Raw genomic sequence first — 15,630 nt, 5'->3', positions numbered from 1 at the left:
TTTCCTATGAATTCAAAGAATTATGTCATCCAAACTTGGCCTCAAATTAAAATTTATAAAACTATTAATCTCTCCTTCTGTATAAAGCAGAAAGTATCTCTATTGAACTCCAAAGAGGTATAGTATTCCCCTTTTTTTATATGGTGATCTTGGGCTCCTCATAGTCTTGCAGAAATCTTGATATGAGTACTTTGTGCAAAGGAAATTTTTACTTATACTGAATCATACTGATAAGTGGCATAACCATTCCTTAGATGATCCCCTAATTATGTCATTTTAGAGTTGTTTTTCTCAGTAGCGGGTTCCCATTCAAAGGCCCTATTAGTCTGCCTACATCTTGGTTCAATGTAGCTCTTTTGGTTTCTCTTTCTTCATTGTTGCTTCCGTTTGGAATTTAAGCTCTTAAAATATGAACTGGTCTAAATCTCTGGAATCAACTTAATAATATACTTTTTTCAAAATCTACTTAAAAGTTACACAGTCTCCCAATAGCCTTACGGTGTTTTTAACTCATCTGTAGGGTTTTAAATATGACATTGAAAATTTGCGAAGCTATTAGGGATCATTGTGTAGTGTGTGTGTGTGTGTGTGTGTGTGTGTGTGAGTGTGTGTGTGTAATGTGAATATTAATCTAACATCATTTAATAAGTATAATATATTTTTACTGACATGACTAGTATAAGGGAAGAAATATTTTTTACCATGACATCACCCCCTTTATTGGCTAAAGACACCATAGTTCAAATGTCCACCTCTTAACTACCATGTCAGTGAGCCTCGTCTTTCTCCTTAGGGATATGGTATACATCTGGCTCATTTCAAAACAGTCCAGTGAAGATTAACTCAGATATATTTCTTTTATATATATATATATATATATATATATATATATATATATATATATATATATATTTAATTGATTTTCCACAGAGAAGAAGGGAGAGGGATAGAGAGCTAGAAACGTCGATGAGAGAGAAATACTGACCAGCTGCCACCTACACACCCCGCAACCAATGTACATGCCCTTGACCGGAATCAAACCTGGGACCTTTCAGTCTGCAGACTGACGCTCTATCCACTGAGCCAAACTGGTTTCGGCCAGATATATTTCTTGATGAGTGAATCGATTGCTCAAAATATCAGTTGATTTCAATATGGCATATCTGTTGGTAACATGGGATAAGAATGACATTCTAAATCCCCAATGTTTTGCTATAGCAGTGGTGCCTGTGTCATTTAGCTAAATCACAGCAAAAAATGTTTTCTTCAGGTAGTGGTTCCAAGTTTTTAAAGAGGGGAAGAAACAGAATGTTCTTTTCTCGCTCAGTGGTGAGAGCATCGGCCTGGGGACTAAAGGGTTCTAAGTTCAATTCTGGTCAAAGGCAGTACCTCAGTTGCAGACTTGATTCCAAACCCTAGTCTGGACACATGAGGGAAGCAACTAATTGTTGTGTTTCTCTCACATCAGTGTTTCTCTTTCTCTCCTCCTCTCCTTTCCACTCTCTCTAAAAATCAATGGAAACAATATACTTGGGTGAGGATTAACAAAAAAGAAAGTTCTTTTCTTTAAGCAATGTCTGATGTTTACAAAACACATTCTTGCAAATGATCTCACTTAATCCTCTGGACAGCTCATTCTCCCCATTGTATAGATGAATTAGCCAAAAAACAGAGTGTGAGTGAAAATTGCCTGAGGCCATACTACCAGTCAAGGGTGGAATCTTGAAATCAACTCAGGTTTCTCCCTCCTGGTCTGGTAATATACTCCAAACACTAATATGACTGCTTGGACCCTGGACTCAGTTTTTTTATATGCAAACTACTTTGTAGCCCTTACACATCTTTTAATCAAAGAACTAACTTGAGCCGAAACGGTTTGGCTCAGTGGATAGAGCGTCAGCCTGTGGACTGAAAGGTCTCAGGTTCGATTCCCGTCAAGGGCATGTACCTTGGTTGCTGAGCACATCCCCAGTAGGAGGTGTGCAGGAGGCAGTTGATCGATGTTTCTCTCTCATCGATGTTTCTAACTCTCTATCCCTCTCCCTTCCTCTCTGTAAAAAAATCAATAAAATATACAAAGAACTAACTTGAAGCTAAACATCAATTGGCTAGAGCTACAGCAACCCAGAGGATATATGTAGGGAGCATCAGGAATTTAGATTACAGAGTCATAAGAAAGTAGATGACCAACTAGTAGACGTTGATGGTTACTTGCGATAGAATCAGAGGTAGGATGTGGCCTGTGCAATTTAGACAACATGGGGGCAGGAGTGTTTGAATAAAAGGTGAATGGCACAGAAACCAGGTGGATCTGGTTGAACACAAAGGGCTATGGAGGTTGTTCTCTGCTCTGACCATCTGCCAGTCAAAATAAGATACAACTTATGGAACAGTGGTAGGGCTACTCTTAGGAAAAAGGCTGGTCAAATTAAAAGGGTGGGGGCTTGGGGAGGAGGTATGTCCTATCAAACTAAGGAGGGGCTTTACTCTAAAATTTCAGGTGACCTATTCCTCTTTGATTTCCTTTCTCACTTGTCATTCATATCCTTTCTTATGTCCCATTTTTTAGCTTCACTGGCCCAGAGATCTCAATCTAATTTCAATATTTGTAAATTTTTATATATGTGGGAATAGACTACCCCTATGGAGTAATAATATGGGGCTTGTGTCCTTTTGTTTTTCCCCAGAAGAACAAAGAAACAGCATCATTAACTCCAGTTTGGAATCTGTCGTCTCATCAAATGCAAACAGCATCCTTAATTCTAGCAGCAGCTTACAGCCCAACATGAACTCCAGTGACCCAGACCTGGATGTGCTCAAACCCACCCGGCCCAACTCACTGTAAGTATGTTTGCTTGCCTGCTACGGCAGGCCCTCTGTCAGCAATTCTGCTGAGAATTTGCTCTCAGGCCCAATCTGACTTTGAGCATCGCCCTATGAACGTTATTTAAGTTTCCCTAAACTTGGAGCTTGGCTAGTTTGTTACGGGTTAATCATTATTCACAACATACCGCTTCTTGGCCTTGGTGATCTATGATTTGCCATCCTGCTGAGATGCTTTGGTGATGGCTATTGCTATTGCCTGTGCTGGCTGCTGGGCATGAAAAGCAATTTGTTTTGGTTTTATGAACATCCAGGCACTGTAGTAGCTCAGTAGATCACAAGCCAGGTCTGTTTCTTTCATACATGTTGTCTTGGTTTCCCTCCTCCCTGACTGTGTTGACAATGTTCAGTTCCAGAAAAAAAAAAGAGCTCCCAGTAGCCCTTTGGGCCTTCAGCCCTTCCAACCTTAGTGTGACCGTGATCACATACAAAGGCTAAAAAAGAGGAGCACCATTGTTGCTTCATTCTTGGGTTTCAAGCACCCATAGCCAAGACAGGCAGTTTTGGGGCTGCTTGTCCAAACCTCCACGGAAATTGGATGTACTCTGTTAGAGCCAGAAAGTCCTCCCTTGTGGTTTCATCCCACATTGCTTAGCATGCTTCCTCAGACCACCCCATAAATCGTGTCAACCAGAGCCTTTGCGGAAAGAATGTGAGGCCATGACCAGCACAGCTGGACTTTGAGGCTGCAGTTGTATAAGACTCGGGAAAAGCAGAGTTGACTTTGCTTTTCTCTAGTGAAAATAGTTTGCGGTTCAGCCACAGATTGCTCTCAGGCAGTTGTTTTACATGGTGAGGCATTGGGATAACAGAGCCTTTTCCTGCCCCTCTCTAGGCTAAGGTGTGTGAATGAATGCACCTTAGCATTCTATCTCATTAAGATGGTTACAGATGTGCAAAATGGGTCCAGCAATTTTTGCCTTAGTAGGGTCTAAGGTACATTAAGGTTTGGGAGGAAAAATGACTCTAAAGTCAACTTAAGAGGTAATTATATAGAGAATACAACAACAGTATAGGATGAAATCATACATTGAGAAAGTCAGGTCTCATTTTAGTTATTGGCTTTAAATCCTACCTTGATATTCAGGAAGTTAAATGACTTACTTATTTTTTGGTTAATACGTTTCTTCACCAAGAAGTGGACCAGTGCCTTAAGAGCTCAAAATAATTTAACAAGTTCTGGTTATGGGCAGTGAGTTTCTCTGACTCCCCATGGCCAGACTGAATGTCCCAGGTGCTCCTAAGCCATTAAAGAGATTCTTGTTCTCCACCCCACCCCCATTTTGTTTAATCTCTGTACCTACCAGTTGCTGAGGTTATTTGTTGCTCAGCATGAGCAAAGATGAATTTCTAGTCCAGGCTGCTTTATATCTTCTGATTCTAGCTGTCGTACCAACTAGTTTTCTTTAATCTTTGTTTTCAGCAGCTAAGGGCTGGGAGCCCCCTGAGTCACTGCTCAGTACAGTTTGTCCAAAGAGGCTGCTTGAACAGCTAAGTAGAAAGGGGGGGGGGGGGTCTTTTAAACAGGTCCTGGAAGAGGGGGCTTAGGCTTTTTATTTTCTGATTGTCTTGTGATTTGTTTTACATAAATACTGTGGAGTGACTCAGTCTATTCCACACCATATGGGGGGGGGGGGGTCCCTGAATGCTGCAGATTTGGGGGGAAGGGCTTTCCCAGGGAAGGGAGGGTGATACCAGGAACAGTTCTACCTTTATTCTTAGGAGGAGGATTAGAGGTAGATATGTGGTGCTGCTGAGCTCGGGGAAGGTCTGCCTGACACCTGTGAGTCTTGAGCTCAAGGCAGACTGTTCTTGAGACTGGAGTGCTGATCCCAGCACAGACACCAGAGTTTTCCATGCCCCAAACACAGGCCAAGCACACAGGTCCTGCAGGCTCTCCAGGAGGTTCAATGACCATTTCTGTTACTCAGGGCAGTGGGATGCTGTGACTCCCATTGTTTTCTGTGTGGAATTTGCCTGAGTGGACATAGATACAGGCGGGGTAGTCCTGGCAAACAGAAGTCACAGTATGTTCTCTAAGAAAATTGATTCTGTGAAGTCTGTCAGCACACTGTGCCATGGTGACTGGGCTCAGTTGAAGCCAACTGGGACCAGTGGGTCTTAGCCTCCATTCTGGATCCTTTCATTCCCTTCAATACTGTTCACTTTGAAGTGCACAGAAAGCCTTGAATGGGAACACTTAATGAATGATGCAGATGAAAACAAAACACAGAATCAATGGTGGTGGATTACCATTAGCTTGTTTGACTATTAATTGAGCATAAGGTAGGGAACTAGTCACCAGAAAACGGTCTGTTCTTTTTATTTTATTCATTTGTTTTTCATTATTTTTATAATGACTGGAACGATCACTGTGACTGTGTAACAATCAAAATGAAAGAAACACATTGTGACTCAGCACCCTTTGGTACTTCAGAGACTACATTTTGCTGTCTCATTGGTAAATTGGTGCTAATTCTCCAAGGAGATCAGGCCCCTTTTGTCTGTATGGGCATAGTGCTAAGTCACGCATCACAATTCGAGATGCCACCATTCTAGCCATGCCAGGGCAAGACTGCAGGGTTTAAATCTTTGGCAGGTCCTCCTGAAGACCAAAGGATATGTGGTAAGCCAGGACAAAAGTCCATCTAGCCTGAAATTGTCAGCAAGTATTCTCTCCTATTTTGTGACCAAACCTATGCTAAGCTATCTTGGGTAAATGAGAAAAAAGAGTTTAAAGCCTGGCTAAGGAGGAAAGACAGTGGTATATGGCAGTGCTAATTGGGACTTGTAGCTTATAAGTGTGTTTAGAGTTCAGCAACTATTAACTGAATATCTGATGAGTACATGCACCAGTCAGAGTATTGGAGAAGGTAGGGTAGACAAAATGTGAGGTAGGCCTTAGATACGATTTTATTTGTGGATGAAGTACATTCCAGCCCAGACTGTGTGGGTCAACCCATGAACCAGGAGATCACATGCATAGGTTGTGGGCTCCATACCCAATGGGGGGCATGCAGGAGGCAGCCAAAAGACGATTCTCATAATTCATGTTTCTGTATCTCTCTCCTCCCTTCCTATCTCTGAAATCAATAAAAAAAAAAAAAAATGAAAAGTAAAGAAAGAAAGCATTTGAGATAAGGTATATGACAGAAGCAGAGATGATCCAAGATGGAAAAATAGCCTATAGTCATGTGATGAGGGAAGGGCAACTTACTAGTTCCTTCCCTAGCACTACCAGTATATGTCTATCAAATCTTTAAAATCAAGACACTTCTTACAAAAATCCAGATTTCATAGACATCCACTGAAAAAAAAAAAAAAAAAGAATCTAGACCTAGACCTTATACCTCTCATAAAAATTAACTCAAATTAGATCCTAGACCTAAATATAAAACAATAAAATTTCTAGGAGACAGCATAAAAGAATGTCTAGGTGACTTTAGGTTTGACAATGACTAATTAGATACAATACCAAAAGCATAGTTTATTACATTAAAAATTGGTCAATTGGGCTTACTGTAGGTTAAAAACTTCTGCTCTGCAAAAGACACTATTAAGACAATGAAAAGCCAAGCCACAGACTAGGAGAAAATATTTGCAGAAAAGAAAATAAGTAAACACAGAACAAAATAGAAATAGAGGCATAGATACTTGGAACAGACAGACAGCTGTCAGAGGGGGAGCAAAGTTGGGGCGGAGGAGGGGGGGAGGGGCTGAACTAAAGAAGGTGAAGGGATTAAGCAAAAACACACATATATAACACACACACACATACGCACATACATCATAGACACAGAAAACAGCGTGGTGATAGACAGAGGGAAAGGGGGATGGGGAGTAGATGGAGGTGGGCAAACTGGGGAAAATTGGGATGGAAAGAGATTTGGCTTGGGATGTTGGACACATGATATACTGTGCAGATGATGTTTTGTTGACTTGTAGACTTGAAACCTGTATGATTTTGTGAACCAATGTTATCCAAGAAATTCAATTATTATAAAAATCAATAAAATAAAAAATAAATGACTCTAAACAAATTTGATAAAGGACCAGTATCCAGAATACACAAAGTGCTCTTAAAATTCAACAATAAGTAAACAAACAACACAATTAAAAACTGGGGAAAATATCTAGATAGATACCTAACAAAAGAAGACATACAGATGCAAATAAGCACATGAAAAGATGCTTAACATCTTGTGTCATTAAGGAATTCCAAGTTAAAACAATGATATATCACTACACACATATTAGAGTGGCTAAAACCCAAAACACTGACATCAAATGCCAGTGAGGATGTGGAGAAACAAGAACTCTCATGTGTTGCAGATGGGAATGCAGAATGAGACAGCCATGTGGAAAGATAATTTGGCAGTTTCATACAAAACTAAACATAGACTTATCACATGACCAATCTAGGAATCACACTCTTAGGTGTTTACCCGAATAAGGTGAAAATTGATGTCCACATAAACACCTGCCCACAAATGTTTAAAGCAGCTTTATTCAGAATTGCCAAAGCTTGGAAGCAACCAAGATGTCCTTTATTAAGTAAATAGATAAACAAGTTGTGGTACAATGGAATATTATTTAGTAATTAGAGAACTGAGCTATCAAGTCATGAGAAGACATGGATGAATCTTAAATTTATATTACCAAATGAAAGAAGCCACTGTAAAAAGCTGGTATGATGCCAACTATATAACATTCAGGAAAAGCAAAACTATAGAGTCAGTAAAATGATTCTGGATAGTAGATACAAAACATTATGCATTTATCAAAACTCATAAAACCTGTACAACCCAAGGAGCAAATCCCCAGGTTGTAAACTATGAACTTTAATGAATAATAATGTATCAATGTTGGTTCATCAGTTTTAATAAATGTACCACACTAATGAAAGATGTTAATAATATTTAGGCAGTGGGTAGAGGAAAATGGAAACTCTGTTATTTTGAGCAGTTTTTCTGTAAACCTAAAACTGCTTGAAAAAATAAAATCTATTTATATACTTTTTTAAATCTAGATTTCTAGCTTATTTTCAAAAATTATAAAATATGACCACATTGAATCCATATGTTACTTGGTATTAGATGATGTTCTTCGGTCTCTATCTTCTCACATTTGGCCTTTTATATATTTTGCCTGTTGGCCTGAGATAGATTAAATATGGCCAAAGAATCCTAGCAGCCCCTCCCACTAGAAGGAAGAGTCTTTGAATCTAGGCTGGCCTTTACACTTAGATTTATTTGGCCAATAGATTATGGTAGAAGTAACATCATGTGACTTACATGCCCAGGCCACAAGGCTTTCTTTTTGGTACACAGCTGTCATGTAAAAGAGCTCTGTCTAGCCTCCAAGAGAAAATCCCAGCTGCCCCAGCCTAGCCTACACACATGACAACAATCAGTTGAAAGAAGCCACATGAGTGAGTCTTGGAAAGACCAACAGAAAATATCCCCAGTCAACCCAGAGATCCATGAAAAATAACACATTGTGGCTGTGTTAAATCACTGAATTTGGACCAATTTAATTCAGTAATAATTAACGACACAACCCTGTGAGTTTGTGACCATGGAGTCAAGGGCAACTAACTACCTTGGCATGGGGCTGGGTTACCTGGGTAAGTTAGAAAAGGATAGAAGGTTCTTACTGTAGAGTAGTGGCAGCGTGAGGACAATTTTTAGGATCTTCTTTGAAAGAAAATGACTCATAAATGAGATTCTAAGAAGTTAAGAAACAAAACAAAACTCATAGGTAATGGTTGAAGCAATGAGAAAGACAGCTCAAGCACTGGCATGGAAAGCAGGAAATGCTGGGTAATTTTGGCACTAACATCAACGAGCCAGTGCCAGCCCTTGGTCATGAACGTTCCCCTCTCCTCACTCCCTGTGGAAGAATGGGGTTGACCTGATATATTGGATAGTGATTTACCTCCTATATCCATTAGAATATAATAGCAATGAAAAAAGAAACCCTAATTTTTAAAAATCACTGTGTCTTTAGCACTCAGACTAATGTCTGGCACACTGTATCTTCAGCACTCAGACTAATGTCTGACCTGTCCAAGAACAGAGCTTGTTCAATGGACTGCAGGAGGAAAAGTCACTCTCTCCTCTCACAATGAATAATAGAGTTGGCGTTGTTCCACTACCTTCTGGAAGACAGTGATTTTTAAGGAGGAAATAAACAAAAGTCAGGGCCCATCCCACTGCCTAAGATACTGCAGTCATCCTCCAAATTAAAAATGATTAGGTGAATGCTTTAGACCAGCGGTCACCAACCTTTTGGACCTTATGGACCACAAGTGGTCCAAGAACCACCAGTTGGCGACCGCTGCTTTAGATCACTGGGGTAAATATGGAGGGGCTTGTTAAGATGGAAAGAAGATTAGAAGATGGAGGAATAAGTACAGCAAAGTGGGCGGGGGGTTGAAGTTCTCTCTTCCTAAGAGGTCCCTACTCCAAAAAAATAACTACTACCCAGTAGCCCCATCAATGAAATGAATTTTTCTCTTCTTTTCCACTTAGCATACACATACATGCATTTCCAAGTTATTTCTGGTGACTTAAAAGATGTGTGCATGCCAAGCACCTTCAAATTCTGCCAGAGTCAACCGTCCTCTCCCATCTTAGTGGCCAGTGAGAGGCGGGAGCACAGCCCCTGGAATTCAGAGGATAAACAAGGCTGCTTCCAGGCAGACTTGTTTCTCTGAGGCGCTGTTGGTCTCTGAAGCGCTATTGGCTCCTCCTGATTTTGATGCAATTGCTCTTGGATGAAATCTGGGGGAAACTTGCCTTCAGAGATATCTCTGAAATTTTACTTATGTTTTACTTAAAATTCTGTCGTTATTCATTTAACAAATATTATTTAAACACCTACTGTGTGCCAGACATCAGTTTGAGGGCTAAAGATACAGTGATTTCTAAAAATCAGGGTTTCTTTTTTCATTGATATTATATTCTAATGCAGGGGTCTTCAAACTACGGCCCGCGGGCCACATGCGGCCCACAGAGGAGTCTGATCCGGCCTGCCAGGTTTTTTGGGCAGTGAGCGCAGCCGAGGTGTTACAGTAGGAATTAGTAGTTCATATAGTCCGGCCCTCCAGCTCTGTGAGGGACCGTGATCTGGCCCCCACTTTAAAAAGTTTGAAGACCCCTGCAGAAGATATAGGAGGTAAATCACTATATAATATATCAGAGCTGTTACATTCTTAAGGAAAAACTAATGTAGAGTTAAGGAGGTATGGATTTGAAGGGGAAGGAAGCAAATTTCTTTAGTTCTTTGTGGCTTAGTTTCCTCATCTGTAAAATAGGGTAATCGTACCCTCCTCAAAAAGGTGTGATGGTTAAATGAGATCATTCTTTATCTCATTTACATTTTTATCACCATGAATGTCAGTCAATATTATTTAGGAGGGCCTCCCTACAGTACCCTTTCTCTCTTTCTACTTTCTCAGCCCTGGTGTGTATTTTTTGTGTGTAGACAGATGTCCTCACCTGTCCCCACTACTTCCCACCATGAATCTGAGACCCGAGCAGTCAGTCCAGCCCTTGAGTTATCAGAGAAAAGAAGGAAGAGGCAGGTGCTGCCCCACTTTAAATAAAGACCAGGCTGGGTAGGCACACCTATTCCTGAAAACTTTGGAAACCTCCAGATCCCATGGATACTTGGTGAACTTTATGCATAGCTGTTACTTATTGAGGCCAAATGAATCACAAAGTAAATAATATGCATTACACAAGTGATAATTCGTGGCATATTTTTAAACTGATTTTGCCATCTAAGTGCCACTTTATGCCAATACAGTTACACCCAAGAAGGCGGCTCTAATTTTACTACAGTGATCTTTCTTTGTCATCTTTGGAATGCCCGGATTTGAGAGAGGAAGCTTCCCTCTTTGTTTGAATCAATGTTCTGTGGAGGAGGCTCTTTCCTGTTGAGTTGAGGATTCTGTTTCTCACCAGCCTCCAAGTAGAAAAGATTTCTTCCCACTTTTCCCAGAAAACTTGGTGGCATTCCCCACCTTGGGAAATAACTTGAGAGCATAACCATATTCACAAGGAGTCAGTGGCCTTTTCTTGTTCCTCCTCTGCCTGTTCCTCCTGTGATGGTTCCAGCCTGCTCATTCACAGTCCTTTCGTGGACAAGCCTCCAAACACCCCTTTGACACCCAGGGTTCCTGGAGCCGCCACCGCCACACAGCATCTCCAAGTACCAGGGCACGTTCCCATTTTTTTAGAGGTGGCCACTGGTGTGAGCCATATTCTTGTTTTCTGAGTGGCTTTCTGTCAGCTTTTCCGGTTCCCCAGCCAAGGTCTCCCTCTCCAGTCAGGAGTCCAGCTGGCTTCCTTGGTTGAGGGTGGGGATTCCTGCCTGGTGACCCATCCGATTTTTTTTGGATAAATGTATTCGGTCACTAGCGGTTCTTTTTCACATAGAAATTGCTTGAGGCAGCCCACACACTTTAATAACCCAGCAGGATTTTGTTCCCAAGCACCAGGGCTGCCAGTGGCGCTTGGATCTGTACAGCCTGTCAGCAGAGGGGGTGTGGGAGGAGGCGGGATGGGACACAGTTCCGGCGCTTAGCCACATCCCTGTTTTCCAGCACAGCAAAATCACAAATGGAAGAATGTGTGTGTGTTTTTTTCACATGCATTATTTTCTTTCCCCCTTTGCAAGCTAAAATCCCATAAAGAGGCTGTGTATTTTTTCAAATAAATTAATCTTGCTGATATTATACAATTTCCAAAATTTGCCAGGGCACACACACACACACACACACACTAGATGCTAAAAGCCTTGGAATTGAATTAAACAAATGAATAAATTTCATCCTGAATTTAGCTGCCCCCAACTGCCGCATGGCACTGCATTGTATGTGTATAGGTGGGTGTTAGGCATTTTAAATCTTGATTTTTTAGTAGAGTCTTTGGGGGAAGGAAAGAGGCTTAAGATTGTTGTGTGGCTTTTGGTACAATTATGCCTGCAAGGAGACTTGGAGGGAACTCTAAAATGCCATTTTTCTCACTTAGGGTTAGATTTAAAGTTGTTTCTTTCTCTCTGTATAAAAATTGGGGGAATCTTATTGGTAATTCAGACCCTAAATTGGGTAACTGAAAATCATATTAGAGTTAAAGTACTGTCTTTTAAACCTTTTTAGTCAGTCTGGAGAGCAGATGCTTACTCAGCTGAGAACACATTTCTAGTTAGAAAAGGCATCGGGATCTTATTTTTAACCCCTCCTCTGCTTTAAGAATCTAAAAAACGAAGCAGCATCTACTGCCAACTTCATTGGTCTCAGACTCTGGGCAGAGTCTCAGCCCAGGGCAGTGCTTCTCAGGGGGTGTGCTCCTGGAACCAGAGTCGATGGCATCACCTGGGAGCCTGCTAGGTATACACATTCTCAGGCTCCACTCCAGACTTACAGTTCAACGGCTGCTCCGGAGGAGGAGCCCAGCACTGTTTTAACAAGCCCTGATTCTGACAGGTGTTAAAGTCTACGGTCCTAGTGCAGTGGTCAGCAAACTCATTAGTCAACAGAGCCAAATATCCACAGTACAACCATTGAAATTTCTTTTGAGAGCCAAATTTTTTAAACTTAAACTTTTTCTAATGCCAATTCTTCAAAATAAACTCGCCCAGGCTGTAGTGTTTTGTGGAAGAGCCACACTCAAGGGGCCAAAGAGCCGTTTGTGCTCACGAGCCACAGTTTGCTGATCACTGTCCTAGTGCATTAGGGTGATTGACTTCTAGGAGAACAAAGTCAGGATTTGTCTCATTGTAAAGCCACTGGCACTCTGATTGTGCCTGCAGTGATGACAGTAGTGTGGCTCAAGAACAGCCTGCTCTTAGCCTTTGAGATTTGTCAAAACTTATTGAGCTAAGGACTGATGGGTTTGCTACTCAGGGAAACCCAGTTAGCTCACTGGTGCTGCACTTTCCAGCTTCCCAGGGAAGCCAGCCAGCTGCTTTGCAAATGCATGCATTGTGGTCACAAATAAGAAGGTTGGTGCATCAGTTAAGCAAGCCAACAGATTTTTTAAAATGTGCACCTACTATGTATAACATGAGAAAATCAAGAGCTTTGGCTTGAAAGGAAACCAGCTTTTGGGGTATGTGATATGAGGAAAGGGGTAGGCTCACATCAGCATGTTCGAGAGAGGAGACTTCTGAGTCAGCATTCCCCATTCTGTGCCGGGAGTGGGGACGGGTGGAAGGGCAAGGACTGACTTGGATAAAGTTCAGCAGATTCCTGACTAAGAGGGATGTCCATTATGAATCTCCCTAAGGGCATGTGTTATGCCACATTTCCACAGTTCAGGAAATTCTATTCTAAATCAATACTCCTCTTTTGAGAGGGAAAATGTATTTCTCATAATGTTTGGCATTATTATGGCAGAGATCCTTCAGGAGAATGGAGATTTAGTTCATGTATAAATTTACTGCCACAAATAGCTAACTGAAGGACACAATAGGGTCAATCGTGCACAGAAAGGTGTGGGATCTGGTGTAGGAAAAACCCATGAAGGCCGTAGTGCATCCTATTTTCTGACTGTGTCAACTTGGGCAAGTGATTTGCCTTCTCTGAGCTAAACCTATTCTGTGCAATGATAATAATAGTAAAAAAAAAAAAAAAAAAAAAAAAAAAAAAAAAAGGAATAGTAAGACCCACCTTCAAGGTTGCTGTGAGTGTCAGATGGAATGATGCCTGTATACCACTTACTAAATCGCCTGGTTCGTAATAAGTGGTTAATAAAAATTGGTTGCTACTATTGTTTTTTATTTCCTTATCAGTATTTGCTCTTAGGCTGCCCTCTTACTAATGAACAGTCCCCTAGGGTTGATTTCTCCTAGTGGTGGCAGTAGATATTCAGTGTTTGCTTTTGTTTGTTTGATCCTGGTGTGAAACAAACCAACCCTGATTAAAATTATTGAGACAATCACTTTAAAACAAATTAAAACACCTCACCTTAAATTAACTACCAATAAAAAATACACTGAAGTCAATAGAAGTGCTCCTCTTAGGAGACAGGGTTCAAGCTGTTTGCTCCAAGTCAGCAGGCTTAGTGTTTGCTCAGGAGAGCTTTGTTAAGCCGTCTGCCCTATTGTATCTCTATTGGATGGACCAACTGGACCCATACTAATTAGGCTAGAACCTAATTGCAATCCTGAGTTTCCACTGGGGGATAATTGATCCTCAGGAATTCCTTTGCAGCCTGTGACTCTGTGAATTGGACTGTCATTGTGGCAAAAAGAAACACCATTTCTGGAAGGAATTATTCTGAAATTCTGACCTTAGTCATTCCCTGCATTTGCTCTGTCAGGTTCTCTTCCAGTGCCTGTCAGTTTCCTTCTCAAGCAAGCAGTGGGACTGTTCCTGGCTGTTGTCAAAATGCTCAGAAAAGGGATAAAATTGTGGCTACAAGGACCACCTCATTGCCTTATGTGAAGGAACCATATCTTTGGAGATAACCGAGATGATATTTTCTACAAAGAAATAAAAGCAAAGATGTCTATCCGGGGAAGCAGTTAGAATCCTAAGAAACTTTAGCACATTGAAAATAGCATAATTCAAGGAGGGTTTGTTACAAAGGAGTGGGGGCAGGAGTAGTGGCACACAAATAATTACTATCCTTAGGCTGAATGGCTGAGTAGGAAGTGTTTATCAGAACTCAGAAGAGGAGAGAGTTCTATAGAGTTGACACCTCAAAAGGACCTTTGGTCAGTCGAGGGACCCAGCCAGGTGGAAGCAACCTATCAGAAAAGAAGACAGGAATAAGTACCCTGTCGCTCTCCTTCCTCCTGCTAATCTCCTGTCAGAGCTCCCCCTGGGTGAACCCAACAGGAATCCAGAGGGTGCGGGGAAACTCTGTTGATGGATTCCATGCTGGTTACTCCCCGAGGATAGGATGGAGAGTCCAGCATAGACTTATATTGCATGCCATTTATAAAAACCAAGGATTGCGTCGGAGCTCCAGTGGTGCAATTGGTTATCACGCAGTACTTATAAAAGCCAAGGATTGGGACCACAAACGATTATAAAGCACTGCCTCAATAAATTATAGAGAGGAGCACTATCCAGGACAGCAGAGGAATGAGGTAAATCTGTATGCACTGGTATGAAGCAATCTTCACAGGTGCATTAAGGGCAAAAGCAAGGTTCAAGAGCCACTGTGGTTCTCAGAGCCCACTGTATAATACATTAGCATTGCCTGAGGAGCCTCATATAAAAAATACCAATACCTAGGCCTCTTCCTTGGAGCCTCAGAGTTCATTGATCTGGGGTGAGACCTGTCTTTGGATATATTTCTTTTTCTTTTCTTTGTTTTAAATGTATTTTTATTGATTTCAGAGAGGAAGAGAGAGATAGAAACATCAATGATGAGAGGGAATCACTGATTGGCTGCCTCCTGCATGCCTCCCTACAGCGGACTGAGCCCGCAACCCAGGCATGCGCCCTTCACTGGAATCGAACCTGGGACCCTTGAGTCTGCAGACCGATGCTCTATATACTGAGCCAAAATGGCTAGGGTTGGGTATGTTTCTTAAACTTCTGGAAGTGATTTAGATACATAGCTAGATTTAAAAACCATTAGTGAGCATTGCATGGTCCTACTTATATAAGAATCCAGGGCATATACACAGATATGTGTACATGTATGCAATATTTCTGGAAAGATGCAGGGGAATGAATCTGTGGATGTCTCTGATGAAGTCCGATGGGACAGTAGCCTGTGGTAG

General features: G+C 41.4%; 1 protein-coding gene across 5 annotated transcripts in view; it reads left to right on the top strand.

The window, feature by feature from the left end:
* The window catches only part of ARHGAP26 (Rho GTPase activating protein 26), a 407,506-nt gene that overhangs the window by 326,624 nt on the left and 65,252 nt on the right, over positions 1-15,630 (top strand). For all 5 annotated transcript variants that reach the window (XM_084884972.1, XM_084884975.1, XM_084884973.1 and 2 more), the window contains exon 20: positions 2,688-2,841. In XM_084884972.1, coding sequence (XP_084741098.1) covers positions 2,688-2,841 — 154 coding nt within the window. The remainder of the gene's footprint in view (positions 1-2,687; positions 2,842-15,630) is intronic.

This window comes from Pipistrellus hanaki (assembly GCF_964339955.1).
Source record: "Pipistrellus hanaki genome assembly, chromosome: 5".
Taxonomy (NCBI): domain Eukaryota; kingdom Metazoa; phylum Chordata; class Mammalia; order Chiroptera; family Vespertilionidae; genus Pipistrellus; species Pipistrellus hanaki.
The sequence above is the reverse complement of the archived record's forward strand: the minus strand, read 5'-3'. Positions and strand labels throughout refer to the sequence as shown.